This window comes from Salvelinus fontinalis, chromosome 14, assembly GCF_029448725.1.
Source record: "Salvelinus fontinalis isolate EN_2023a chromosome 14, ASM2944872v1, whole genome shotgun sequence".
Taxonomy (NCBI): domain Eukaryota; kingdom Metazoa; phylum Chordata; class Actinopteri; order Salmoniformes; family Salmonidae; genus Salvelinus; species Salvelinus fontinalis.
In genome coordinates this window covers 23,373,336-23,400,006 of record NC_074678.1, presented here as the reverse complement: position 1 = coordinate 23,400,006, position 26,671 = coordinate 23,373,336, and the positions used below count along the sequence as shown (strand labels likewise).

The following is a 26,671-nucleotide window of genomic DNA, read 5'->3' as shown; positions in this document are numbered from 1 at the left end:
TTATGTAGCCTAATTGTCCAGTGTATTATAGGCACACTTTCCCCTGATGCCATTACAGTGTGACAGTATTGGAATGTTATTGTCATGTTATAGGGTATTCAGTGCTGTCAAGTCATTTCATTTGTTTACAGTATAGGCCGAAGATGTCTTTGAAACTCACCTAGTAGCAGGCAGAAGAGGTCCAGTCCTGTCAACAGTTTCCTTTTGGTGATATCAGTGCCGTTGTTGTTTAATGAGGTCCCTCCGTTTCTGGTCTGTTGTGCCATGGCTTACTTGTACAAAATAGCCAACTGTTGCATGGAAGAACTCTGTCTCCAGTTAAAATTCCACCAGCGCTCCAAACAATCTAAACGTTATTTAGTCCGTCAAGGATTCCAGCGGAGAAGAAGCAGATGTCACTCAGAAGCCAACTATGGGAAATGAACTTCCCAACTAAGTAGAGGACCTGCAAACTTTGTGTCAGCGCTGCAACGATGCGATGCCTCGTCTGTCCAAATATTTTACTTTAGAAAAGCATACTTTTCACCATAAATCGCCTCTTCAGATACTGGATTAAAAGCTTTCGTCTGTCTGGTTCACGATTTGGGATGGTAAACTTCTATAAAGGCGCTATGATGAACGAATCCTGCTCTCTCTCTGTCAGCTTCAAAGCCTGGCAGAGTATAGCGCTCTGAGCGCAGAGAGAGAGAGATGGTAGTTTTATCAACCCTTCCTCTTCTCCTCCTCCTCCTCAGCAGTTTGGCTCAGCCTTCTTCTCTTCTCTCTGCTACGGCTCAGTAATTAGCTCCATACCTCATGCTAGTAAACGTTCTCTGGACCTGGATAAGAGCAGTCTGACACTGCTCCCAGCGGCGGGTACTGGGGAGGCCAACACAGAACACAGAGCGCACAGGGCGCACCATGAAGCCGCGTCGGTGGGCGGCGGGCCCCTTGTCACTACTACCAACCTGGTCTCAGAGCATTTCGTATTATTCTGTACGTAAATCCGGGACACTGCATTTACCATGATATGTTATGTTTCGTATGGTATGTATTAATATGTGGATTTCAATCATCGATTTCGTATGATATGTTACGAACATAAATTCGTATGATATGTTACAAATTGCAATTCGTACAATATGTTACGAATTTTACATACATATGATATGTTACGAATTCCCATTTATTTTGGCTAAAGTTAACCAGGTTTGCTAGGTAACTAACACTAACTGGGTGGCTAACGTTAGCTAGGCTAGGATTTAGGGTTAAGGATTAAAGTTAGGGTTAAGGTTGGAAATTAGGTTAAAGGGTTAGCGAACATGCTAAGTAGTTGAAAAGTAGCAAAACATGCGTAAGTAGTTGCAAAGTTCCTAATTAGCTCAAATGCTAAAGTTGTCCATGATGAGATTCGACACGCAACATTTTGGTTGCTAGGTGTGCAAAGCTGTCATCAAGGCAAAGGGTGGCTACTTTGAAGAATATAAAATATACAATATTTTTTCATTTAACACTTGTTGGTTACTACATGATTCCATATGTGTCATTTCATAGTTTTGATGTCTTCACTATTATTCTACAATGTATAAAATAATAAAAAATAAAGAAAAACCGTTGAATGAGTAGGTATGTCCAAACTTTTGACTGGTACTGTGCATACAACTAGGAATAGAGTGACTAGGCAATAGGATAGATAATAAACAGTAGCAGCGTATGAGATGAGTCAAAAAAGTTAGTTCAAAAAGGGTCAATGCAGGTAGCTGCATATTGAGGCCATCTGCATATTGAGGGTTTCGCCTGTCTGTCTGCCTGTCTATTATTGAGAGTTAAAAGTACAGTCGTGGCCAAAAGTTTTGAGAATGACACAAATATTAATTTTCACAATGTTTGCTGCTTCAGTGTCTTTAGATATTTTTGACAGATGTTACTATGGAATACTGAAGTATAATTACAAGCATTTCATAAGTGTCAAAGTCTTTTATTGACAATTACATGAAGTTGATGCAAAGAGTCAATATTTGCAGTGTTGACCCTTCTTTTTCAAGACCTCTGCAATCCATCCTGGCATGCTGTCAATAAACTACTGGGCCACATCCTGACTAATGGCAGCCCATTCTTGCATAATCAATGCTTGGAGTTTGTCAGAATTTTGGGGGTTTTGTTTGTCCACCCGCCTCTTGAGGATTGACCACAAGTTCTCAATGGGATTAAGGTCTGGGGAGTTTCCTGGCCATGGACCCAAAATATAGAAAATGTTATCTTCCCCGAGCCACTTAGTTATCACTTTTGCCTTATGGCAAGGTGCTCCATCATGCTGAAAAAGGCATTGTTCATCACCAAACTGTTCCTGGATGGTTGGGAGAAGATGCTCTCGGAGGATGTGTTGGTACCATTCTTTATTCATGGCTGTGTTCTTAGGCAAAATTGTGAGTGAGCCCACTCCCTTGGCTGAGAAGCAACCCTACACATGAATGGTCTCAGGATGCTTTACTGTTGGCATGACACAGGACTGATGGTAGCGCTCACCTTGTCTTCTCCGGACAAGCTTTTTTCCGGATGCCCAAAACAATCGGAAAGGGGATTCATCAGAGAAAATTACTTTACCCCAGTCCTCAGCAGTCCAATCCCTGTACCTTTTGCAGAACATCAGTCTGTTCCTGATGTTTTTCCTGGAGAGAAGTGGCTTCTTTGCTGCCCTTCTTGACACCAGGCCATCCTCCAAACGTCTTTGCCTCACTGTGCGTGCAGATGCACTCACACCTGCCTGCTGCCATTCCTGAGCAAGCTCTGTACTGGTGTTGCCCAGATCCCGCAGCTGAATCAACTTTAGGAGACGGTCCTGGCGCTTGCTGGACTTTCTTGGGCGCCTTGAAGCCTTCTTCAAAACAATTGAACCGCTCTCCTTGAAGTTCTTGATGATCCGATAAAAGGTTGATTTAGGAGCAATCTTACTGGCAGCAATATCCTTGCCTGTAATGCAAAGCAATGATGACGGCACGTTATTTCCTTGCAGGTAACCACGGTTGACAGAGGAAGGAAGAGGAAGAACAATGGTTCCAAGCACCACCCAACTAAATCAGCATGATAGAGTGATCTCCAGCCTTGTCCTCGTCAACACTCACACCTGTGTTAAAGAGAGAATCACTGACATGATGTCAGCTGGTCCTTTTGTGGCAGGGCTGAAATGCAGTGGAAATGTTTTTTGGGGGATTCACTTCATTTGCATGGCAAAGAGGGACTTTGCAATTAATTGCAATTCATCTGATCACTCTTCATAATATTCTGGAGTATATGCAAATTGCCATCATACAAGCTGAGGCAGCAGACTTTTTGAAAATTAATATTTGTGTCATTCTCAAAACTTTTGGCCACGACTGTAGTGTTGTCTTCTGTCTGTCAGAGAGGAGCAGTGGTCCCAGGCACAAAAGTGTGACTGATCAACACCAATGCGTATAGGAGGCCAGGGGATTAACACTGAGCTCTGTCTGACATCTAGTGGTAGAAACACTCAACTGTGCCCTTGTTTAGAAAAAAAAAACAGCTGTGCACTGTTCAGAAACAACCCCTCTTTTCCAATCTGGACAAATTAGTGATGTTTTTCTCCCTAAGTTAATTGATTGGCCAGAGAGTCCACTCACTCGTGCCCCAGGTCTGATTTGATTAGAGAGGAAGCAGAATGCAAAACATCAGTAACCTGGGCCTACTGCTGGCCTTAAAGGCCAGATGTCAGCATTCCTGAACTAGCGTTTCTTGATAGGCCCTGAGTTTATGGGAACGTAAATGTAACCATGGTGAGAGAACCAGGGCAATAACAATACTGTAGTATAGGACAGTATGTAATAACAGGCTACATTAATTATTTTACATTATGCCTAGAATAAATTACATGATCTGTAATTGATTTCTGACCCAATATTTGATAAGGCCCATGCATATTTAACCCAAAACAAGCCTATATCTATAGGCTTCTCCTCCCCTCGCGCAATAGAGCTCTACCGTAGAGCGCTGTTGCTATTCGAGATGAGAGTTGTTGGCTTGTCCAGTGTCTCGCGGACACACCTCCCCCGCACGTCGCGCCCCACAGCCAGCGCACGGAGCAGAGGGCTCAAGCATACCGGAGCCGTTTAAAGATGGCAGAACGACAGCAGAAACACGAAGGATGCCGAGTGAAGATCGGACATTATCTTCTCGGAGACACTCTGGGTGTCGGCACCTTCGGCAAAGTAAAGAGTTAAGTCGCGTGTTTGTCAACGGTCATGTCATGGGGACGTTTGCTGTTATTGAGTGTAAATAAGCCTAGCCTGTGTTTTCGCCCCCAACTCTGTGGTGAGCTATTGAGACAGCTAGGCGAAGTACGAAGCTTTGGCTGCGTGGTTACGAATAGGCTAGAATATATTAACGTTGTCTTCGTTTATGTGTAGAGAATGTGGTTTGTTGAAGGTGAATTATTACAGCAGCATAGCTAGCTAGGTCTACCCTGACCAGTTGCTCATCAGAAATGATAGGCTTTATATGGATAACTAGGCTACCTTCGGAAACGATGATGGTGTAAACAAACAACTCGCACGTAATTGTAACGTCTGACCGTTAGTGAATGTCGGAGGTTGACTTTGCTAGTGACAGTAGACCTTTAAACTTGTCCTGTGGCTATGGACATTTTAAAATACAAATAAACCGTAACGTTATAGCTAAATAGTGCTCATCATCACCAGTATTCCTCAATCAAACCATGGTGTGAATTATCCCATGGCATGGACAGAATGAGAATATAGAACGCCTCATCAAATTACCTCATGTCTTCCCCTCAGCAGTCTCAATTCGACCTTGTCGAATGCAGACCCCTCACCCCAATCTAGAATCCTCCCCTTCCTCTCCCACTGCGCTGCAGGTGGTGTGCTAGATTTGAGACATTAGTAGGAGAGTGTAACCAGCTACTAGCCAACAATAACCGTGTTTATTCATTGTGACAGACAGACAATATTGTTACAGACGGGCAATAACCATGTGGCTACAGACAGACTATAATAATGTTAATACAACGTGACAGATCGAGACAGACAGGTCGCACTTGACTTATTCACCTTGTAGTTAATGTGTGTCGGCTTTAGGCTTACTGTAATTGTTGTGTTGTCTTTAACTTGTTTAACTGTTTGTTATGTATGTTACTTACTGTTGTGAACAGATATAGCTAGTCCAGTAATGTGGAAATAGAGATGTTCTGAATCATGTCAAGTTGACTACTATGAAACAGCCACGATTCTGTTCTTTATCAGGCAATAAATGTTTAGCTTAGTAGTATACACATCACAGCACACATTTCCCTAGCTGTCGAAAAAAATAACTTATGTCCGTATGCAGTGTTTTCAGCGGTTACATTCGCCCACATTTGGCTCCATGTGAACTACAATTCCAACGCAGTGTTTTAACGTTTCGAAAAGTCAATCATCGCTTTCAAACCGGTTCTCGAAACATATGCTGATATGTCCCTTATCTTTCATATCAGAGAGAAAGAATCCAGTGCCTCGTTAGCTTACGCACGTGTTTGGAGCGCGCTAGATAGCTAATTACACATGTTTTTACACTGAACAGAAATATAAAATCAACAATTTCAAAGATTTGACTGATTTACAGTTCCTATGTCAATCAGTCAATTGAAATAAATTCATTAGGCCATAATCTATGGATTTCACATAACTGGGAATACAGATATGCATCTGATGGTCGCAGATACCGTAAAAGAAAAGGTAGGGCTGTGGATCAGAAAACCACTCGGTATCTGGTGTGACCACCATTTGTATTGCGCGGCACATCTCATATAGTTGATCAGGCTTTAATTGTGTCCTGTGGAATGTTGTCCGACTTCTCTTAAATGGCATCCCAAACATGCTTAATGGGTGACATGGCTGGTGAGTATGCAGACCATGGAAGAACTGGAACTTTTTCAGCTTCCGGGAATTGTGTACAGATCCTTGCAACATGGGGCCGTGCATTATCATGTTGCAACAAGATGAATAGGCCTCATGATCTCGTCACGGTATCTGTGCATTGAAATTACCATCGATAAAATGCAATTATGTTCGCTGTCCATAGCTTATTGCCTGCCCATACCATAACCCCACCGCAACCATGGCGCACTCTATTCATAACGTTGACATTTGAAAACCGGTCGCCCGCACGATACAGTTGAAACTGGGATTTATTCGTGAAGAGCACACTTCTCCAGCGTGCAAGTGGCCATCGAAGGTGAGCATTTGTTCACTGAAGTCGGTTACGACACCGAACTGCAGTCAGGTCAAGACCCTGGTGAGGACGACAAGCCCGCAGATGAGCTTCCCTGAGACGGTTTCTGACAGTTTGTGCAGAAATTCTTCGTTTGTGCAACCCCCCCAGTTTCATCAGCAGTGACAAAACTACATTTTAGAGTAGCCTTTTATTGTCTCCCAGCACAAGTTGAACCTGTATAATGATCATGCTGTTTAATCAGCTTCTTGACATGTCACACCTTTCAGGTGGGTGGATTATCTTGGCAATGGATGTAAATAAATTTGTGCAAAACATTTGAGAGAAAAAAGCTTTTTTATGCATATGGAATATTTCTGCAATCTTTTATTTCAGCTCATGAAACATGGGACCGACCAACACTTTACATGTTGTGTTTCTATTTCTGTTCAGTATCTATGTGTCCCATTAGCACAATGTGCCTTATAGCCGACATTGCAGCAGTTGAACAGAAACATTCCAGTTGGTTCATGTGTGTTTCTGTCTGTCCGTCTGTCTGGTAGTTGGAGAGCACCAGTTGACAGGTCATAAGGTGGCAGTGAAGATCCTGAACAGACAGAAAATCAGGAGTCTGGACGTGGTGGGCAAGATCAAACGAGAGATACAGAACCTCAAACTATTCAGACACCCTCATATCATCAAACTGTGAGTACAACATACACACACATAGACACAGTGTTTGTTTAGGGGGGTGATATATTAGCCTAAATACATACTGACAAAAGCACATATCACAGCATATTCCAGGTCACAGAGGGATCTACCATTTTGGTAGATCCCTCTGTCACAGTCACAGTCGCAGAATGACTGTGAGAAGGTCAGTTCTGGTGACTTTTTAAAAGGATATCCTACTCCAAAATATTAGAAAAATATACAGTTGAAGTCGAAAGTTGACATACACCTTAGCCAAATACATTTAAACTCAGTTTTTCACAATTCCTGACATTTAATCCTAGTAAAAATGCCATGTCTTAGGATCACCACTTAATTTTAAGAATGTGAAATGTCAGAATAATAGTTGAGTGATTTATTTCAGCTTTTATTTCTTTCATCACATTCCCAGTGTGTCAGACGTTTACATACACTCAATTAGTACACTGCTCAAAAAAATAAAGGGAACACTAAAATAACACATCCTAGATCTGAATGAATTAAATATTCTTATTAAATACTTTTTTCTTTACATAGTTGAATGTGCTGACAACAAAATCACACAAAAATGATCAATGGAAATCAAATTTATCAACCCCATGGAGGTCTGAAATTGGAGTCACACTCAAAATTAAAGTGGAAAACCACACTACAGGCTGATCCAACTTTGATGTAATGCCCTTAAAACAAGTAAAAATGAGGCTCAGTAGTGTGTGTGGCCTCCACGTGCCTGTATGACCTCCCTACAACGCCTGGGCATGCTCCTGATGAGGTGGCGGATGGTCTCCTGAGGGATCTCCTCCCAGACCTGGACTAAAGCATCCGCCAACTCCTGGACAGTCTGTGGTGCAACGTGGCGTTGGTGGATGGAGCGAGACATGATGTCCCAGATGTGCTCAATTGGATTCAGGTCTGGGGAACAGGCGGGCCAGTCCATAGCATCAATGCCTTCCTCTTGCAGGAACTGCTGACACACTCCAGCCACATGAGGTCTAGCATTGTCTTGCATTAGGAGGAACCCAGGGCCAACCGCACCAGCATATGATCTCACAAGGGGTCTGAGGATCTCATCTCGGTACCTAATGGCAGTCAGGCTACCTCTGGCGAGCACATGGAGGGCTGTGCGGCCCCCCAAAGAAATGCCACCCCACACCATGACTGACCCACCGCCAAACCGGTCATGCTGGAGGATGTTGCAGGCAGCAGAACGTTCTCCACGGCGTCTCCAGACTCTGTCACGTCTGTCACATGTGCTCATGTGCTCAGTGTGAACCTGCTTTCATCTGTGAAGAGCACAGGGCGCCAGTGGCGGATTTGCCAATCTTGGTGTTCTCTGGCAAATGCCAAACGTCCTGCACGGTGTTGGGCTGTAAGCACAACCCCCACCTGTGGACGTCGGGCCCTCATACCACCCTCATGGAGTCTGTTTCTGACCGTTTGAGCAGACCCATGCACATTTGTGGCCTGCTGGAGGTCATTTTGCAGGGCTTTGGCAGTGTTCCACCTGCTCCTCCTTGCACAAAGGCGGAGGTAGCGGTCCTGCTGCTGGGTTGTTGCCCTCCTATGGCCTCCTCCACGTCTCCTGATGTACTGGCCTGTCTGCTGGTAGCGCCTCCATGCTCTGGACACTACGCTGACAGACACAGCAAACCTTCTTGCCACAGCTCGCATTGATGTGCCATCCTGGATGAGCTGCACTACCTGAGCCACTTGTGTGGGTTGTAGACTCCGTCTCATGCTATCACTAGAGTGAAAGTACTGCCAGCATTCAAAAGTGACCAAAACATCAGCCAGGAAGAATAGGAACTGAGAAGTGGTCTGTGGTCACCACCTGCAGAACCACTCCTTTATTGGGGGTGTCTTGCTAATTGCCTATAATTTCCACCTTTTGTCTATCCCATTTGCACAACAGCATGTGAAATTTATTGTCAATCAGTGTTGCTTCCTAAGTGGACAGTTTGATTTCACAGAAGTGTGATTGACTTGGAGTTACATTGTGTTGTTTAAGTGTTCCCTTTATTTTTTTGAGCAGTGTATTTGGTAGCATTGCCTTTAAATTGTTTAACTTGGGTCAAACGTTTCGGGTAGCCTTCCACAAGCTTCCCACAATAAGTTGGTTGAATTTTGGCCCATTCCTCCTGACAGAGCTGGTGTAACTGAGTCAGGTTTGTAGGCCTCCTTGCTCGCACACGCTTTTTCAGTTCTGCCCACACATTTTCTGTAGGATTGAGGTCAGGGCTTTGTGATGGCCACTCCAATACCTTGACTTTGTTGTCCTTAAGCCATTTTGCAACAACTTTGGAAGTATGCTTGGGGTCATTGTGCATTTGGAAGACCCATTTGCGACCAAGCTTTAACTTCCTGACTGATGTCTTGAGATGTGTCTTCAATATATCCACATAATTGTCCTTCCTCATGATGCCATCTATTTTGTGAAGTGCACCAGTCCCTCCTGCAGCAAAGCACCCCCACAACATGATGCTGCCACCCCCGTGCTTCACGGTTGGGATGGTGTCCTTCGGCTTGCAAGCCTCCCCCTTTTTCCTCCAAACATAACGATGGTCATTATGGCCAAACAGTTCTATTTTTGTTTCATCAGACCAGAGGACATTTCTCCAAAAAGTACAATCTTTCTCCCCATGTGCAGTTGCAAACCGTAGTCTGGCTTTTTTATGGCAGTTTTGGAGCAGTAGCTTCTAACTTTCTGAGCGGCCTTTCAGGTTATGGCGATATAGGACTTGTTTTACTGTGGATATAGATTCTTTTGTACCTGTTTCCTCCAGCATCTTCAAAGGTTCTTTGCTGTTCTAGGATTGATTTGCACTTTTCGCACCAAAGTACGTTCATCTCTAGGAAACCGAATGCAACTCCTTCCTGAGCGGTATGACGGCTGCGTGGTCCCATGGTGTTTATACTTGCGTACTATTGTTTGTACAGATGAACGTGGTACCTTCAGGCATTTGGAAATTGCTCCCAAGGATGAACCGGACTTGTGGAGGTCTACAAAACAAAATTCTGAGGTCTTGGCTGATTTCTTTTGATTTTCCCATGATGTCAAGCAAAGAGGCACTGAGTTTGAAGGTAGGCCTTGAAATACATCCACAGGTACACCTCCAATTGACTCAAATTATGTCAAGAAGCTTCTAAAGCCATGACATCATTTTATGGAATTTTCCAAGCGGTTTAAGGCACAGTCAACTTAGTGTATATAAACTTCTGACCCACTGGAATTGTGATACAGTGAAATAATCTGTCTGTAAACAATTGTTGGAAAAATGACTTGTGTCATGCACAAAGTAGATGTCCCAACCGACTTGCCAAAACTATAGTTTGTCAACAAGACATTTGTGGAGTGGTTGAAAAAAACAGTTTTAATGACTGCAACCTAAGTGTATGTAAACTTCCGACTTCAACTGTATATATGCTAACACATGATGCTGACAATATAATTGCCCCCTCCAGAAATGAGCCCAATATAACTTATTAGTACATTTTTTATTTTTTTTATTTTTTTATTTCACCTTTATTTAACCAGGTAGGCTAGTTGAGAACAAGTTCTCATTTGCAACTGCGACCTGGCCAAGATAAAGCATAGCAGTGTGAACAGACAACAACACAGAGTTACACATGGAGTAAACAATAGACAAGTCAATAACATGGTAGAAAAAAGAGAATCTATATACAATGTGTGCAAAAGGCATGAGGTAGGCAATAAATCGAATAATTACAATTTAGCAGATTAACACTGGAGTGATAAATCATCAGATGATCATGTGCAAGAAGAGATACTGGTGTGCAAAAGTGCAGAAAAGTAAAATAAATAAAAGCAGTATGGGGGTGAGGTAGGTAAATTGGGTGGGTAGTTTACAGATGGACTATGTACAGCTGCAGCGATCGGTTAGCTGCTCGGATAGCAGATTTTTAAAGTTGTTGAGGGAGATAAAAGTCTCCAACTTCAGAGATTTTTGCAATTCGTTCCAGTCGCAGGCAGCAGAGAACTGGAAGGAAAGGCGTCCAGATGAGGTTTTGGCTTTAGGGATGATCAGTGAGATACACCTGCTGGAGCGCGTGCTACGGGTGGGTGTAGCCATCGTGACCAGTGAACTGAGATAATGCGGCACTTTGCCTAGCATAGCCTTGTAGATGACCTGGAGCCAGTGGGTCTGACGACGAACATGTAGGGAGGGCCAGCCGACTAGGGCATACAGGTCGCAGTGGTGGGTCGTATAAGGTGCTTTAGTAACAAAACGGATGGCACTGTGATAAACTGCATCCAGTTTGCTGAGTAGAGTATTGGAGGCTATTTTGTAGATGACATCGCCGAAGTCGAGGAACGGTAGGATAGTCAGTTTTACTAGGGTAAGTTTGGCGGCGTGAGTGAAGGAGGCTTTGTTCCGGAATAGAAAGCCGGCTCTAGATTTGATTTTGGATTGGAGATGTTTGATATGAGTCTGGAAGGAGAGTTTGCAGTCTAGCCAGACACCTAGGTACTTATAGATGTCCACATATTCTAGGTCGGAACCGTCCAGGGTGGTGATGCTAGTCGGGCGTGCGGGTGCAGGCATCGAACGGTTGAAAAGCATGCATTTGGTTTTACTAGCGTTTAAGAGCAGTTGGAGGCCACGGAAGGAGTGTTGTATGGCATTGAAGCTCGTTTGGAGGTTAGATAGCACAGTGTCCAGGGAAGGGCCGGAAGTATGCAGAATGGTGTCGTCTGCGTAGAGGTGGATCAGGGAATCGCCCGCAGCAAGAGCAACATCATTGATGTATACAGAGAAAAGAGTCGGCCCGAGAATTGAACCCTGTGGTACCCCCATAGAGACTGCCAGAGGACCGGACAACATGCCCTCCGATTTGACACACTGAACTCTGTCTGCAAAGTAGTTGGTGAACCAGGCAAGGCAGTCATTAGAAAAACCGAGGCTATTGAGTCTGCCGATAAGAATATGGTGATTGACAGAGTCGAAAGCCTTGGCCAGGTCGATGAAGACGGCTGCACAGTAATGTCTTTTATCGATGGCGGTTATGATATCGTTTAGTACCTTGAGCGTGGCTGAGGTGCACCCGTGACCGGCTCGGAAACCGGATTGCACAGCGGAGAAGGTACGGTGGGATTCGAGATGGTCAGTGATCTGTTTGTTGACTTGGCTTTCGAAGACCTTAGCTAGGCAGGGCAGGATGGATATAGGTCTGTAACAGTTTGGGTCCAGGGTGTCTCCCCCTTTGAAGAGGGGGATGACAGCGGCAGCTTTCCAATCCTTGGGGATCTCAGATGATACGAAGGAGAGGTTGAACAGGCTGGTAATAGGGGGTGCGACAATGGCAGCGGACAGTTTCAGAAATAGGGGGCCCAGATTGTCAAGCCCAGCTGATTTGTATGGGTCCAGGTTTTCCAGCTCTTTCAGAACATCTGCTATCTGGATATGGGTAAAGGAGAAGCTGGGGAGGCTTGGGCGAGTAGCAGCGGGGGGGGCGGGGCTGTTGGCCAAGGTTGGAGTCGCCAGGTGGAAGGCATGGCCAGCCATTGAGAAATGTTTGTTGAAGTTTTCGATTATCACGGACTTATCAGTGGTGACCGTGTTATCTAGCCTCAGTGCAGTGGGCAGCTGGGAGGAGGTGCTCTTGTTTTCCATGGACTTTACAGTATCCCAGAACTTTTTGGAGTTAGAGCTACAGGATGCAAATTTCTGCTTGAAAAAGCTGGCCTTTGCTTTCCTGACTGACTGCGTGTAGTGGTTCCTGACTTCCCTGAACAGTTGCATATCACGGGGGCTCTTCGATGCTATTGCAGTTCGCCACAGGATGTTTTTGTGCTGGTCGAGGGCAGTCAGGTCTGGAGTGAACCAAGGGCTATATCTGTTCTTGGTTCTGCATTTTTTGAACGGAGCATGCTTGTCTAATATGGTGAGGAAGTAACTTTTAAAGAATGACCAGGCATCCTCAACTGACGGGATGAGGTCAATATCCTTCCAGGGTACCCGGGCCAGGTCGATTAGAAAGGCCTGCTCGCAGAAGTGTTTCAGGGAGCGTTTGACAGTGATGAGGGGTGGTCGTTTGACCGTGGACCCGTGGCGGATACAGGCAATGAGGCAGTGATCGCTGAGATCTTGATTGAAGACAGCAGAGGTGTATTTGGAGGGCAAGTTGGTCAGGATAATGTCTATTAGGGTGCCCATGTTTACGGATTTAGGGTTGTACCTGGTGGGTTCCTTGATGATTTGTGTGAGATTGAGGGCATCAAGCTTAGATTGTATGATCAAGCAGGTGTGCTATTTAGCAATAATTATTATTGCCTGATGTAGCCCACCTGATGCAGCATAGTGGCTATAAATAAATGGGCTGAGGGTTGCCCATGTACCGCATTGGGCTAGTCATTAGCTAGCTCACAAACTCTAAATTCTAAACATTAGGCTATCTTGTTGCTAGTTATAGCAACATATTGATGACTTGAAATTCCACCCAAAGAAAAACATTGCACTGGCACTCAGCCAACCAAGGATCATGTAGCCTACTGTGAATATAATGTAGGCTGACTTGTTAAACCTGACGTGTTACATTTAGCCTCTGTCTTCCCTATGCATTCAACGCCATTGGCGACCACTAACGCACATAAACTATGCCACTGCTAAAAACGTGTATTTTATTTTTAGGGGTAGATCAGCTTTAATACTGCAGCTAGATTGTAGCTCCTATCAATGTAGTTGTCTGCATCATTTCCAATCCCCTATACATTTTTTGTAAATATATACTGTACATATACACTACCGTTCAAAAGTTTGGGGTCACTTAGAAATGTCCTTGTTTTTGAAAGAAAAGCACTTTTTTTTTGTTCATTAAAATAACATTGAATTGATCAGAAATACAGTGTAGACATTGTTAATGTTGTAAATTACTATTGTAGCTGGAAACGGCTGATTTTTAATAGAATATCTACGTAGGCGTACAGCGGCCCATTATCAGCAACCATCATTATCAGCAACCATCACTCCTGCGTTCCAATGGCACATTGTGTTAGCTAATCCAAGTTTATCATTTTAAAAAGCTAATTGATCATTAGAAAACCCTTGCAATTATGTTAGCACAGCTGAAAACTGTTGTTCTGATTGAAGAAGCAATAAAACTGTCCTTCTTTAGACTAGTTGAGTATCTGGAGCATCAGCATTTGTGGGTTCGATTGCAGGCTCAAAAATTCCAGAAACAAAGACCTTTCTTCCGAAACTCGTCAGTCTTTTATTGTTCTGAGAAATGAAGGCTATTCCTTGCGAGAAATTGCCAAGAAACTGAAGATCTTTCACAACGCTGTGTACTACTCCCTTCACAGAACAGCGCAAACTGACTTTAACCAGAATAAAAAGAGGAGTGGGAGGTCCTGGTGCACAACTATGCAAGAGGACAAGTACATTAGTGTCTAGTTTGAGAAACAGACGCCTCACAAGTCCTCAACTGGCAGCTTCATTAAATAGAACCCGCAAGACAACAGTCTCAACGTCAACAGTGAAGAGGCGACTCCGGGATGCTGGCCTTCTAGGCAGAGTTCCTCTGTCCAGTGTCTGTGTTCTGTTGCCCATTTTCTTTTTATTGGCCAGTCTGAGATATGGCTCTTTCTTTGCAACTCTGCCTAGAAGGCCAGCATCCCGGAGTCGCCTCTTCACTGTTGACGTTGAGACTGGTGTTTCTTCAGTTTCTTGGCAATTTCTCGCCTGGAATAGCCATAATTTCTCAGAACAAGAATAGACTGACGAGTTTCAGAAGAAAGTTCTTTGTTTCTGGCCATTTTGAGCCTGTAATCAAACCCACAAATGCTGATGCTCCAGATACTCAACTAGTCTAAAGAAGGCCAGTTTTATTGTTTCTTTAAACAGAACAACAGTTTTCAGCTGTGCTAACATAATTGCAAAACGATTTTCTAATGATCAATTAGCCTTTTAAAATGATAAACTTGGATTAGCTAACACACCATACCATTGGAACACAGGAGCGATGGTTGCTGATAATGGGCCTCTGTACGCCTATGTAGATATTCCATAAAAATGTTGCAATTTCCAGCTACAATAGTCATTTACAATATCTACACTATATTTCTGATCAATTTGATGTTATTGTAATGGACAAAAAATGTGCTTTTCTTTCAAAAACAAGGACATTTCTAAGTGACCCCAAACTTTTGAAAGGTGTTGTATACATTTAAAAATATATATATATATATTTTCCTTTATTATTTTCCGCTAACCCTACCACCCCTCCCCTAACTGGAGTAAACTAATGAACAACAACACCTAGGCTTCTATTTCCAGCTTATACATACTATATACATTTTACTGACACAATATATTTTATCTTCTGTTAGTTTAGAATCCCATCCTTCAGCTACCACCAACCTCTCCAATTTATCTCTGAAGCCCATCCAGTTTGATTTCTATTTTACCATATCTTTTTAATGGTGCATTTTACTCATTACTTGGATTTGAGAAATAAGTGTAGCCTAGTAGAAAACTCAGTGATACTCTTAACAGTGGCCATCAAGACTGCTTTAAAAAGGTGTGTTTCCCACAAAAAGAATGTTGTAGGCTACAATGACTGGGCAGGCACATTTCTCTCCCTGTAAGGCTCTTGTAATTTGAATGCGCCTCAAGAGGAATATTATTTTTCTCGCATCGAATGCGAAAGTCTCGCTCCCTCTCTCCATCTCTCTCTCTCTCCAGCTTTCTCTCTCTCCTCTGTGAGTGTTAATTTTAGGGTTAGGTGACAGTGTGAGCTATGGTAGACATTTGTTGGCTGCTCTCAGAACAGTGTAATGAAATGACAGACTTTCAGCCTTTCCCAATGTATTCAGCACAATAGCCCTGTCTGTGTGAGAGAAGGAAGGAAACGAAAGAGAACAAGTGTATTTCTGACATTTCTCCTGAGTATTTAAATGTGTGTGTGTGTGTGTAGGTACCAGGTGATCAGTACTCCTACAGATTTCTTCATGGTGATGGAGTATGTCTCAGGAGGAGAGCTGTTTGACTACATCTGCAAACACGGACGGGTGATATATCAAATTGTATTGGTCACATCCACCAAATTTGTATTTATTATGGATGCAGCAGCTACTCTTCCTGGGGTCCAGCAAAATTAAGGCAGTTTATACAATTTTAAAACATTACAATACATTCACAGATTTCACAACACACTGTGTGCCCTCAGGCCCCTACTCCACCACTACCACATATCTACATTACTAAATCTGTGTGTGTGTGTGTGTGTGTGCATGTGTCTGTGCCAATGTTTGTGTTGCTTCACTGTCCCTGCTGTTCCATAAGGTGTTTTTTAAATCAAATTTTACTTCTTGTGTCAGTTACTTGATGTGGACTAGAGTTCCATGTAGTCATGGCTCTATGTAGGACTGTGTGCCTCCCATAGTCTGTTCTGGACTTGGGGACTGTGAAGAGACCTCTTGCGGCATGTCTTGTGGGGTATACATGGGTGTCCAAACTGTGTGCCAGTAGTTTGCATTCAACATGTCAATACCTCTCATAAATAAAAGTAGTGATGAAGTCAATCTCTCCTCCACTTTCAGCCAGGAGAGATTGACATGCATATTATTAATATTAGCTCTCTGTGTACAACCAAGGGCCAGCCATGCTGCCCTGTTCTAAGATAATTGCAAAGTATTTTTTTGTGGCACCTGACAACACGACTGAACAGTAGTCAAGGTGTGACAAAACTAGGGCCTGTAGGACCTGCCTTGTTGATAGTGTTGTTAAGAAGGCAGAGCATCGCTTTATTATAGACGGACTTCTCCCCATCTTAGCTACTACTGCATCAATATGTTTTGACCATGACAGTTTACAATCTAGTGTTACTCCAATCAGTTAAGCTAAAATACAACAGGTGTAGACATTACAATGAAATGCTTACTTACAAGCCCTTAACCAACACTACAGGTTTAAGAAAAAATAACTGTTAAGAAAGTATTTACTAAATAAACTGAAGTAAACAAATAAAAATAGAAAAATAACAAATAATTAAAGAGCAACAACAAAATAACAGTAATGGCGCTATATACTGGGGGTACCGGTACAGAGTCTGTGCCGGGGCACAGTTTAGTTGAGGTAATTGAGGTAATATGTACATGTAGGTAGAGGTAAAGTGACTATGCATAGATAATAAACAGAGTAGCAGGAGTGTAAAAATGGGGGTGGGGGGGGGGGTTAATGCGAATAGTCTGGGTAGCCATTTGATTAGCTGTTCAGGAGTCTTATGGCTTGGGGGTAGAAGCTGTTAAGAAGCCTTTTGAATCTAGACTTGGTGCTCTGGTACCGCTTGCCGTGCGGTAGCAGAGAGAACAGTCTATGACTAGGGTGGCTAGAGTCTTTGGCATTTTTAGGGCCTTCCTCTGACACCGCCTGGTGTAAAGGTCCTGGGTGGCAGGAAGCTTGGCCCCAGTGATGTACTGGGCCGCATGCACTGTCCTCTGTAGTGCCCTGCGGTCAGAGACCGAGCAGTTGCCATACCAAGCGGTGATGCAACCAGTCAGGATGCTCTCGATGTTGCAGCTGTAGAACTTTTTGAGGATCTGAGGACCCATGCCAAATCTTTTCAGTATCCTGAGGGGGAATAGGTGTTGTCGTGCCTTCATCACGACTGTCTTGGTGTGTTTGGACCATGACAGTTCGTTGATGATGTGGACACCAAGGAACTTGAAGCTCTCAACCTTCTCCACTACAGCCCCGTCGATGAGATATACCACTGACTGACTGACTGACTGTCTGGATTGATTGATAGATATAGACAGAGGCCATTATATGGTGACATTTGTCATAGTGACAGCATGTAGTAACATTAGAATAGAATAAACTACTAACCTCCTACTCTTTACCTCATATTGTGTGTTTAGGTAGAAGACAAAGAGGCTCGTCGGTTGTTCCAACAGATCATCTCAGGGGTAGACTACTGCCACAGACACATGGTGGTGCACAGAGACCTCAAACCTGAGAATGTTCTGCTGGACCATTCCAAGAACGCCAAGATAGCTGACTTTGGTATGCTACACACACTCATGCATGCCCATAACAAATTGAGTTATCCAAAAAGATAGCCATAGCTACTATATTAGCAGTAGCAAATGTCAAACAAAACCACTTGTCTTTTAGAATATACCGACACCTATATGACTCTGATTACTCTGGACAAGGGGCTTGGGTGGGGTGCGTATGTGAGAAGGGGGGTTGTTGCTTAGCAAAAGGCAGGTCTGATATCCACTCTGGCAAGGAGCCCTGTCAGGCCCTGTGTCACATGATCATAGCGAGAGAAGGGGAGAAAGAGTGGAAGAGAGAAGATCCTGGGAGGGTTAGTTAAGGTGAGATAAGGTTAGGGAGAAGTTAATCCGATCAGCGCAGCATGTGTGGAGCTTAGAGGACTGGGTTAGTAAAGCAGAATAAAAACATTACACCGGCCTAGAGACCTAACCATGGCACAACCTAACACTAACCCTCTCTAACATAGTTCCAAGATAGCATCAGGAACTTGAGATTGAAGATCATGTTAAAAAATGATATTCTCTGGTCAACAGGGTTGTCAAACATGATGTCAGACGGGGAGTTCCTGAGGACCAGCTGTGGATCTCCCAACTACGCTGCTCCTGAAGTCATCTCTGGAAGGTGTGTTTTTTATTTATATATCACCTTTATTTAACCAGGTTGGCCAGTTGAGAACAAGTTCTCATTTACAACTGTGACCTGGCCAAGATAAAGCAACGCAGTGCGACACAAACAACACAGAGTTACACATGGAATAACAAACATACAGTCAATAATACAATAGAAAAAGTCTATATACAGTGTGTGCAAATGAGGTAGGATAAGGGAGGTAAGGCAATAAATAGGCCATAGTGGCGAAATAATTACAATATAGCAATTAAACACTGGAATGATGGATGTGCAGAAGATGAATGTGCAAGTAGAGATACTGGGGTGTAAAGGAGCAAAATAAATAAATAACAGTATGGGGATGAGGTAGTTGGATGGGCTATTTACAGATGGGCTATGTGCAGTGATCTGGTGAGCTTCTCTGACAGCTGGTGCTTAAAGTTAGTGAGGGAGATTTGAGTCTCCAGCTTCAGTGATTTTTGCAGTTCGTTCCAGTCATTGGCAGCATAGAACTTGAAGGAAAGGAGGAATTGGCTTTGGTGGTGACCAGTGCAATATACCTGCTGGAATGTGTGCTACGGGTGGGTGCTGCTATGGTGACCAGTGAGCTGAGATAAGGGCCTAGCAAAGACTTAAAGATGACCTGGAGCCAGTGGGTTTGGCGACGAATATGAAGCGAGGGCCAGCCAACGAGAGCATACAGGTCGCAGTGGTGGGTAGTATATGGGGCTTTGTTGACAAAATGGATGGCACTATGATAGACTGCATCCAATTTGCTGAGTAGAGTGTTGGAGGCTATTTTGTAAATGACATCGCCGAAGTCAAGGATCGGTAGGATAGTCAGTTTTATGAGGGTATGTTTGGCAGCACAAGTGAAGGATGCTTTGTTGCGAAATAAGAAGCCGATTCTAGATTTAATTTTGGATTGGAGATGCTTGTGAGTCTGGAAGGAGAGTTTATAGTCTAACCAGACACCTAGGTATTTGTAGTGGTCCACATATTCTAAGTCAGAACCGTCCAGAGTAGTGATGCTGGACGGGCGGGCAGGTGCGGGCAGCGACCGTTTGAAGAGCATGCATTTAGTTTTACTTGCATTTAAGAGCTGTTGGAGGCAACAGAAGGACAGTTAGATGGCATTGAAGCTCGTCTGGAGGTTATTTTACACAGTGTCCAAAGAAGGACCAGAAGTATACAGAATGGTGACGTCTGCGTAGAGGTGGATCAGAGAATCACCAGCAGCAAGAGCGACATCATTGATGTATACAGAGAAGCGAGTCGGCCCAAGAATTGAACCCTGTGGCACCCCCATAGAGACTGCCAGAGGTCCGGACAACAGGCCCTCCGATTGTGTGTGTTTAGGTTGTACGCATGCAGGTCCTAAGGTTGATGCTGTAGGACAGGGGTACTCATACTATTTGAGAATGTCCGGTCACAAAATGGCCTAGGTGGCAAAAGTCTGGATGGATATATTGTCATTTATTGGCATAGTAACAAACACCCACCTCGCAGCTAATGCACTACCACATTTAGAAATGGCACCTTCTGCATTCTACTATTACAACCTGACCGAGTTCCTTAAAGCTGCAATATGTCACGTTTTGGGTGACCTGATCAAATTTACATAGAACAGATCAACCTTTTATATTTCTATGTGCTCTATTTCTATACTTCCCTTTCTTAAGTTTAGTTTTTGAGTCTTTTACTTTCAGTTTTGTATACCAGCTTCAAACAGCTGAAGTACAATAGTTTTGGTTATGGAAAATATATTTCACAACGGTTTACAATGATTCTCTAAACTATACATGCTTGTTCAAGTGAAATCAAATGGTATTTGTCACATATACATGGTTAGCAGATGTTAATGCGAGTGTAGCGAAATGCTTGTGTGTCTGGTTCCGACATTGCAGTAATATCTAACAAGTAATCTAACAATTCCCCAACAACTACCTAATACACACAAATCTAAAAGGGTTGAATGAGAATATGTCATATAAATATATGGATGAGCGATGGCCCAGAGGCATAGGCAAGGTGCAATATATGGTATAAAATACAGTATATACATATGAGATGAGTAATGTAAGAGATGTAAACATTATTAAAGTGCCTTTATTTAAAGTGGCATTGTTTAAAGTGACTAGTGATCCATTTGTTAAAGTGGCCAGTGATTGGCTCTCCATGTAGGCAGCAGCCTCTCTGAGTTAGTGATGGCTGTTTAGCAGTCTGATGGCCTTGAGATAGAAGCTATTCTTCAGTCTCTCGGTCCCAGCTTTGATGCACCTGTACTGACCTCGCCTTCTGGATGATAGCGGGGTGAACAGGCAGTGGCTCGGGTGGTTGTTGTCCTTGATGATCTTTTTTGCCTTCCTGTGACATTGGGTGGTGTAGGTGTCCTGGAGGGCAGGTAGTTTGCCCCCGGTGATGCGTTGTGCAGACCGCACCACCCTCTGGAATGCCTGGCGGTTGAGGGCAGTGCAGTTGCCGTACCATGCGGTGATACAGACCTACAGGATGCTCTCGATTGTGGATCCGTAAAAGTTAGTCAGGGTTTTCGATGACAAGCCAAGTTTCTTCAGCCTCCTGTGTGGGTGGAACTTTCTCCACTACTGTCCCGTCGATGTGGATAGGGGGGTGCTCCCTCTGTTGTTTCCTGAAGTCCATGATCATCTCCTTTTGTTGACGTTGAGTGAGAGGTTGTTTTCCTAACACCACACCCCTCACCCTGTAGGCTGTCTTGTTGTTGTTGGTAATCAAGCCCACTACTGTTGTGTCGTCTGCAAACTTGATGATTGAGTTGGAGGCGTGCATGGCCACGCAGTTGTGGGTGAACAGGGAGTACAGGGGAGGACTGAGCATGCACCTGTGTGGGGCCCCAGTGTTGAGGCTCAGCGAGGTGGAGATGTTGTTTCCTACCTTCACCACATGGGGGCGGCCCATCAGAAAGTCTAGGACCCAATTGCACAGGGCGGGGTTGAGGTCCAGGGCCTCCAGCTTGATGATGAGTTTGGATGGTGTTTTGTCACATAAATTGAAATTAGGCCAACTATTAGAATTTTTGTAACCAGGAAATGGCGCCATAGCCACGGGAAGTAGTGGTGCTGAGCACACCGCTGAACAATGCGAATAAAAAAATATATAGGATTTTTTTGTTTAAACAAAATTAAAAAAATATATAATAATAATTCACAAGTAGTGCACTGGGCCTTTACTAGTCCAGTATTACCAGACCGATATGCCGTCTGTAGCACAGGCAAAAGAACAATTCCGGGTTCGGATCTGGACCCCGCGGTCTGCCAATTGAGTGTGGTTGCTGTAGGATGTTGTGGTGTGATCGTGTATGCTTTGCTTTGGTAACAGGTTATATGCTGGCCCTGAGGTGGATATATGGAGCTGTGGTGTGATCCTGTATGCGTTGCTGTGTGGGACTCTGCCCTTTGATGACGAACATGTTCCCACGCTGTTTAAGAAGATCAGAGGGGGCGTGTTCTATATGCCAGAATACCTCACTCGCCCCGTCGCCTCCCTGCTGCTGCTCATGCTGCAGGTCGACCCATTGAAGAGAGCCACCATTAAAGACATTAGGTAACCCCTGACCTCTAACCTTCCCTACTGATGCTGATGTTTTTAATGGGATAAAACTGGCAAACCTAGCCAAATGCTGGTTTGTGGTGGTTCAAGGTTTGTCCAAAGCGAAAGAATAGAAGAATCATGGACAGTAACTGTTATTTTGTGTGTGTGTGTAGGGAACATGAGTGGTTTAAGCAGGACCTGCCAGGCTACCTGTTTCCTGAGGACCTGTCTTATGACTCCACGGTTCTGGACGAGGAGGCCGTCAGGGAGGTGTGCGACAAGTTTGAGAGCACCGAGTCTGAGGTGATGTCCAGCCTGTACAGCGGACACCCCCAGGTACATACTGGACATGTGCACACGCACATGCTTAGTCATACAGTACACAGACAAACACACTCCCCCTCTCTCGTTCTCTCTCTCCCTCAACTCTCCTTCTCTCTCTCTCTCCCTCAACTCTCCTTCTCTCTCTCTCTCCCTCAACTCTCCTTCTCTCTCTCTCTCCCTCAACTCTCCTTCTCTCTCTCTCTCCCTCAACTCTCCTTCTCTCTCTCTCTCCCTCAACTCTCCTTCTCTCTCTCTCTCCCTCAACTCTCCTTCTCTCTCTCTCTCCCTCAACTCTCCTTCTCTCTCTCTCTCCCTCAACTCTCCTTCTCTCTCTCTCTCCCTCAACTCTCCTTCTCTCTCTCCAGGACCAGCTGGCGGTAGCATACCATCTGATTATAGACAACCGGCGCATCATGACCCAGGCCAGTGAGTTCTACCTGGCCTCCAGCCCTCCCCAGGGCTCCTTCATGGAGGATGGCATGCCCCTGCCTCCCGGGGTCAAACCACACCCAGAGAGGATGCCCCCCCTGCTGGTAGACAGCCCTAAGGCAAGCAGCTGTACCTGGTTCTATTCTATGAACTAATTAAACCGACTATCGTCGTGTCTGTAATGTTTATATAAAATCAGATACAATACCTATAAAGTGTAAACACTTGATGAAGTGCTTCTTCTGTAATACCAGTCTAGCAGTCAAAAACAACACTGTTGGAATGCAAATGCAACATTGGCAATATAGTATATTTGCGTGCAGTCTTGTCCTCATGTATTTGTTGCTGCTTGTTGGGGAAAATGAAAGATTCTCTCCTCTCTCTGTCTGCAGGCGCGCTGCCCGCTGGATGCCCTCAACACCACCAGAGCCAAACCCCTGGCAGTGAAGAAAGACAAGTGGCACCTGGGCATCAGGAGTCAGAGCAGACCCTATGACATCATGGCTGAGGTCTACAGGGCTATGAGACAGCTACAGTATGACTGGAAGGTGAGGCGCGGTGTGTGTGTGTGTGTGTATATGGTACATGTTAAGGTGTGTGGATGTTATGTGCAGGTGGTGAACCCGTACCACCTGCGTGTTCAGAGTAAGAACCCAGTAACAGACAACCTGGTGAAGATGAGTCTCCAGCTGTACCAGGTGGACAACAGATCCTACCTGCTGGACTTCAAGAGCATCGATGGTACGACAGCTCTATAACATGACATATGTTATAATATACACCAAAGCAAACTGTCCTTAGATACCTGGGTAAACCGTAGTAACTGTACTTTTTAAACTTATTTGAAACAGCATTTAGATTTTCCTCTTATTACAATTGTACAACAATTACTGAGTACAGATGAGTAGCTACAAAAACAAACACTAACCTTTCCTCTCCTGACCGCTCCTTTCCCCCTCTCCAGATAACACCATGGAGGCAGTAGGGTTTAAGTCGGGTTCTTCCACCCCTCAGAGGTCAGGCTCCACTGCAGGGCTCCATAGACCCAGACTCAGTGTGGACTCGGCCTTACCTGCCGTGGATCTCCCCCAGCTCAGCTCCTCCCTGCCTGGGTCGCTGTGCTCCAGCGCTACCCTCCTCACCTCCACCCCGCGCCAGGGCAGCCACACCATGGACTTCTTTGAGATGTGTGCCAGTCTCATCACCACACTGGCCCGCTAGAGAAGGTTAACCCTGCTGGATAACGCGAAGTCAGGAAAACTCCAGGTCCTACTTACATAACCTCTAAAACAGAACCCTGCCCTGAGCCTTGTAGTTAGACAGTTTGATATCGGTGTGATCCTGGCCTAAGTTTAGTAGAGCACTGTCCGCTGCAGGGCAGATGTGCCTCTAACCACATATCTAGGGTCAGTTGTGTGTTACCTCTCTATGTTATAGTTTTGGGCTGGGCATGGGAAACTGATTCTAGATCTGTGGTTAGGCTTCCTGTCTGTTTAGAGCCAGTCTTGCCATGGGAACGGTTAGGGGTTAGGGATCAAACTTGCTGGGGCAGGGTCACGTTAGGTCAAATCTACTGTATCCTATAGACTGTATAAAGATGGGCAGCTCCTCCCACATTACTCTCAACCTCCAATCAGCTGCTGAATAGCCATCACCATAGAACTAGCCTTAACGGAATTGCAAACAATTTTATGCATCCAGTTTTCAGGGATACAGTTAATTCAACTTAGCTTTCTTTTCCGCTGAAAACTGGATGTGTGAACTCCGCTAAGACCTTTTCTTTTATGCCTACTATGTTAGGTTACCATAGATCAAACACATTTCATTTTTTATTTTAAATGTTTTTTATAACGACACAGATTTTGTTATCCATATCATATATTTATATTACTATCATTTTTAGATGTTGATTGAATGACATACCAAAACAAATTGTTTCTTTATACAAAGATGATTGTTATTATTTAGATATCAGATTCTTATTTATTTTTAGAGATTGTTTTAAAGGCTGTGTGTGGTTACTGATTATTGAAGCACTGCTGATGTTTGAGAATTCCAAACTGAGTTTGAAGAGATTTTAGGGGATGAGAGGTCGTAGAGAGAGGAGGCTAGCCGACTGGCAATATTGTTCTGTGGATTATTTGGCATTGATGCTAACGTGGCTAGCTGACGGAGGGAGGCAAGTGTGTCTGTAGCGAGCCTCAGAGGACTCTACGGCACGGAACCTTTCTCCAGGTGCCTTAAAAACACAAATGTTGCTTCTAGCTTGGTGGCCATGTTTTGTTTGTAGAAACAGAATGGAAACCATACGTGTGTGTAGAGGGACAGACAGGAGCTTTCCATTGATTGGTCAGGAGGAGAAGACCTACTGTAGTTTGTGCCAATGAGATTTGAGATCTGACTAACATAACTATAGGTAGAGCAAGAGAGGGGAAGAGATAATAGATATGCGAGACCACTAACTGATTAGACATCGTATAAAATTATTGCATATATAGCACTCTGTTCTCTGGTCTTTATTTAAGCAATATGGCACGAGGAGGTGTGGTATATGGCCAAAGGGCTGTTCTTAAGCACGATGCAGCGCGGAGTGCCTGGATACAGCCCTTAGCCGTGATATATTGGCCATATACCACAAACCCTTGAGGCGTCTTATTGCTATTATAAACTGGTTACCAAAGTAATTAGAACAGTACAAATACATGTTTTGTCATACCCATGGTATACGGTCTGATATAACATGTCAGCCAATCAGCATTCGAACCACCCAGTTTATCAAATGGAACAAATCTCCCTTTACTATTTGTCCGATGGTTTACAGTATACAATCTTCCAGACTCCTGTCTGTCCTGTTCTGCTGGAGCCAGTGAGGACTGGGCTCTGGCTGATCTGATTCATGCCAGTGTGTGTTTCTGTTGTGTTCTGGTACCGTGATCTGTGTTCGGTTTTGAGCCACAGAGAGAAGAGATACTAAACCTCTTCTATTCTTCCGCTTCCTGATTTCCTTGTCATTTGTCGTGAGTGCAGTCTGTTTTCTCTCTGTATGAAACTATACATTCAATACGGAACCCAGACCTATCTATATAATATATATATATATATATATATATAGAGCAGCGTTTCCCAAAAGGGAGCGCGTTTACTTTTTTGCCCTAGCGCTAAACATCTGAATCAAATAATCAAAGCTTGAAGATGAGTTGATTATTTGGATCAGCTGTGTAGTTCTAAGGCAAAAACCTAAACGCGCACCCCTTGGGGTCACTAGGACCGACTTTAGTGACATCTCTCTATAAATGTTTCCCACAGAGCCTGGTTCGATCCCGGGCTGTATCACAACTGGCCGTGATCGGGAGTCCCATAGGGCGGTGCACAATTGGCCCAGCGTCATTCGTGTTAGGCCGGGGTAGGCTGTCATTGTAAAATAAGAATTTGTATTTAACTGACTTGCCTAGTTAAATAAAGACTGTAGCCACTACAGGGCCAGGGAGAAACTCTGCCCCCTGCTGCAAGACTCATGCAATTACCCACAGCAACACCCCTGTTCTCTGCTCATACAAGGGGAAGGTATTTACACACACCCACTCTACCATTGTAAGGTTTACCTCTTGCCAAGGGTTAAGGTGTGTTGTCACTGCATCCAGACTTCTGGAACCAAAGTGTTCTTCACTGTGTGAGAGTGAAATGTACCTCTCCCTCAGTCTGACGTGGGGTTTCTGTGTTATATGCACTGCATGGTGCTGAGGTTCTGATTTGCACTTTACTGAGAATTTGTCAAACACAATAAACTGACCCATACAGTAGACCACTGC

General features: G+C 44.2%; 2 protein-coding genes across 6 annotated transcripts in view; one reads left to right on the top strand and one right to left on the bottom strand.

Moving 5' to 3' along the window:
- Positions 1-867, bottom strand: part of LOC129869638 (phospholipid phosphatase 3-like) — a 39,447-nt gene extending 38,580 nt beyond the window's left edge. Inside the window, exon 1 of one of the 2 annotated variants that reach the window (XM_055944244.1) lies at positions 161-867. In XM_055944244.1, coding sequence (XP_055800219.1) covers positions 161-266 — 106 coding nt within the window. In that variant the 5' untranslated portion in view covers positions 267-867. The remainder of the gene's footprint in view (positions 1-160) is intronic. The other variant, XM_055944243.1, reaches the window with a different exon arrangement.
- Positions 868-3,946: 3,079 nt separating this feature from the next.
- LOC129869637 (5'-AMP-activated protein kinase catalytic subunit alpha-2-like) lies at positions 3,947-26,664 on the top strand. 4 transcript variants are annotated; one of them, XM_055944241.1, is made up of 11 exons: positions 3,947-4,209; positions 6,762-6,903; positions 15,844-15,937; positions 17,789-17,933; positions 18,464-18,551; positions 21,897-22,121; positions 22,283-22,445; positions 22,799-22,981; positions 23,255-23,410; positions 23,456-23,603; positions 23,827-26,664. In XM_055944241.1, the coding sequence occupies exons 1-11, from the start codon at positions 4,110-4,112 to the stop codon at positions 24,081-24,083; spliced, it is 1,701 nt and encodes a 566-aa protein (XP_055800216.1). In that variant the 5' UTR covers positions 3,947-4,109; the 3' UTR covers positions 24,084-26,664. The 4 variants fall into 4 exon arrangements, with proteins under 4 accessions (XP_055800216.1, XP_055800214.1, XP_055800217.1 ...); XM_055944242.1 differs by having other exon boundaries at positions 3,952-4,209; positions 23,477-23,603; XM_055944239.1 differs by having other exon boundaries at positions 3,949-4,209; positions 23,255-23,603.
- The last annotated feature ends 7 nt before the right edge of the window (positions 26,665-26,671 follow it).

What these genes read in the sequence shown, in the direction of transcription:
- LOC129869637 (XM_055944239.1), top strand. Translation starts at nt 4,110, where the DNA reads ATGGCAGAACGACAGCAGAAACACGAAGGATGCCGAGTGAAGATCGGA. An exon ending in GCCACCATTAAAGACATTAG is followed by an intron (nt 22,122 to 22,282) that starts GTAACCCCTGAC and finishes GTGTGTGTGTAG; the next exon opens with GGAACATGAGTGGTTTAAGC. An exon ending in TGTACAGCGGACACCCCCAG is followed by an intron (nt 22,446 to 22,798) that starts GTACATACTGGA and finishes CTCTCTCTCCAG; the next exon opens with GACCAGCTGGCGGTAGCATA.